The sequence below is a fragment of the Phalacrocorax carbo genome, chromosome 4 (assembly GCF_963921805.1).
Source record: "Phalacrocorax carbo chromosome 4, bPhaCar2.1, whole genome shotgun sequence".
Lineage (NCBI taxonomy): Eukaryota > Metazoa > Chordata > Aves > Suliformes > Phalacrocoracidae > Phalacrocorax > Phalacrocorax carbo.
In genome coordinates, this window is record NC_087516.1 from 30771035 (window position 1) to 30773307 (window position 2273).

At 60.1% G+C, this 2273-nt stretch overlaps 1 protein-coding gene across 1 annotated transcript; it reads left to right on the forward strand.

Annotated features, from left to right (window-relative positions):
• The first annotated feature begins 395 nt into the window (after positions 1-395).
• Positions 396-1976, forward strand: GSX2 (GS homeobox 2). The gene is made up of 2 exons (XM_064450836.1): positions 396-891; positions 1078-1976. Exons 1-2 carry the CDS (start codon positions 396-398, stop codon positions 1416-1418), a joined length of 837 nt encoding a protein of 278 aa, XP_064306906.1. The 3' UTR covers positions 1419-1976.
• Positions 1977-2273: the final 297 nt, after the last annotated feature.

A 2273-nucleotide genomic window follows, 5' to 3' on the forward strand; every position in this document is an offset into this window, starting at 1 on the left:
GGCCCCGGCTTCGCCGCTCCTATAATTTATCTGGGGCGGAGGCGAAGGACTGAAGTCATCGGGCAGCGAGAGAGCACGCACACTTTGGGGGGCCCCCGCTTTGCCCCCCCCCCCCCCCCCCGGCCTCCGGCAGCCGCTCCTGCCGGCCTGGGAAGCCGGGGAGATTTAGATCTGCGAGGCTTTTCAGCCATCACGTGTTTAAATAGTTGATATAAAACCCCGGCGCAGGGGATCCAGGCGGGGGGACTTTAAGACCAGCCCTCTCCAGGGACCCTTTTGTTCAGCTCTCAAACATAAGCACCTTCTCGCCTCGCCAGGACTTCAGTGGCAACTTGGCCGAGCAGGAAAAAAACCGACTTTGGGAGAGCTGCCCCCGGCTTCGGCAGCCCTCCGAAATGTCCCGCTCTTTCTATGTCGACTCCTTAATCATCAAAGACTCCTCGAGGCCGGCGCCGTCCCTGCCTGAGCATCACCACGGCCAGGACTTCTTCATCCCTCTCAGCATGCCTTCCCCCCTCGTCATGTCGGTGTCGGGCCCGGGCTGCCCGTCCCGCAAGAACGGCGCCTTTTGCGTCTGCCCGCTCTGTGTCACCTCGCACCTGCACTCCTCCCGCGGCGGCGGGGGCGGCGGCGGCGGCGGCGGCGGGGCCATCCCCCTGCTCAAGAGCCAGTTCCCCGCCGCCGCCGCCGCCGCCGGCGGCGAGGCCCAGTGCTGCCCGCGGGCCGGCCACGCTCACCGCCCGCCGCAGCACCCGCCGCCCGCCGCCTCCGTGCCCGCCGCCGCCGCCGCCGCCGCCGCCCTGGGGCACCCGGCGCATCACCCACCTGCCTGCGCCGCCGCCACCGCCTACAGCGTCAGCGACCCCAGGAGGTTTCACTGCCTCGGCATGGGTAGGAGCCCTGCGGCCGCCGGGGAGGGGGGGCGGCGGGAGAAGGGGCTCTCCCGAGGGTCCCCAAGGGAGGGCGGCTGCCCCGGGGCGGAAAGCTGCGGGAGAATGTCCTTTCTCTCCTTTCTTTCTCTTTAATTTTCATTCCTTTCCCCCGTCCCGCTGAAGTTCTCGCTTCTCTCCCGTCCAGGAGGGTCCGATTCCAGCCAAATTCAAAACGGGAAAAGGATGAGGACAGCGTTCACCAGCACCCAGCTCTTGGAGCTGGAGAGGGAATTCTCTTCCAACATGTACCTGTCCCGGCTGCGGCGGATCGAGATAGCCACCTACCTGAACCTGTCCGAGAAGCAAGTGAAAATCTGGTTCCAAAATAGGAGGGTGAAGCACAAGAAAGAAGGCAAAGGCACCCAGCGAAACTCGCACGGGGGCTGCAAGTGCAGCACCAGCCAGGGGCATTACCCCAGGTCGGAGGACGAAGAGTCTCTGTCCCCGTCATCGGCTACCGAGGATAAAGAGATCTCCCCGCTATGAGCCCGGCCCGGAGCTCGGCTCCCGCCGCCGAGTGCCGGCCCGGAGCGGGTCCCAGCCCGGCGGCTCACCTGGCCCCGCCGCCCCGGGGACGGCAGCCCGCCGGCCTGCAGCGGGCCGGCCCTCGCCCGCCGGGAGGTCCGTTTTCATCCCTTCGCAGTAATAGAGAGATGATATATACATATATTTTTTGGAATGTAAATGTTTTAGTCGCGAGAGTTCAACTAAAACCTTATTTATGTAACCCCAGGAGCGGGCACCTGCTCTTCCTAACATGTACCACGGGACTGGACTCGCACGGCCCAGGGTGCCTCCCCGCCCTCCCCCCGGCAGTTTAAAGGAAAAAAAAAAAAAAAAAAAGAAACAAATCGTATTTGGAACCGAAAGACGAGACGTTAAAAAACTGAAAAGCAAACAAAAACCTGTAGGGCTTAGGACCTCCTGGACGGACTTCTTAACAAAAATAAGGAAGGAAAGAAAAATCGATCGTTTGGGTTTGGGACAGCGGTTTGTTTGTTTGTGAATAGTTTTATATAAAATTTATATTTATATTTATTTAAATAAATGAGATCAGACAAGAATTTAATTTTTTTTTCCTTCCCGCCCTTTTCCCCTGCCAAGTGCCAGCCCAGCCCGAGCAGCGAAGGTGGGCTGGCTGGGGCAGGGTGCGCTTCTTCGCAGTCCTTTGTACGGTGAAAGCATTGGTGTATATGTGTCAGACCTCCGTAAAGACTAGAAATAAATGCCATCGGCTACTAACCCGAATATGTTTTCTGTTCCCCTGTGACTCGGGCCGGCTGGGGGGTTGGAGGAGGGGGGGAGGAATACAAATGAAGCCGCTTTTCTGAGCCGAGCAGC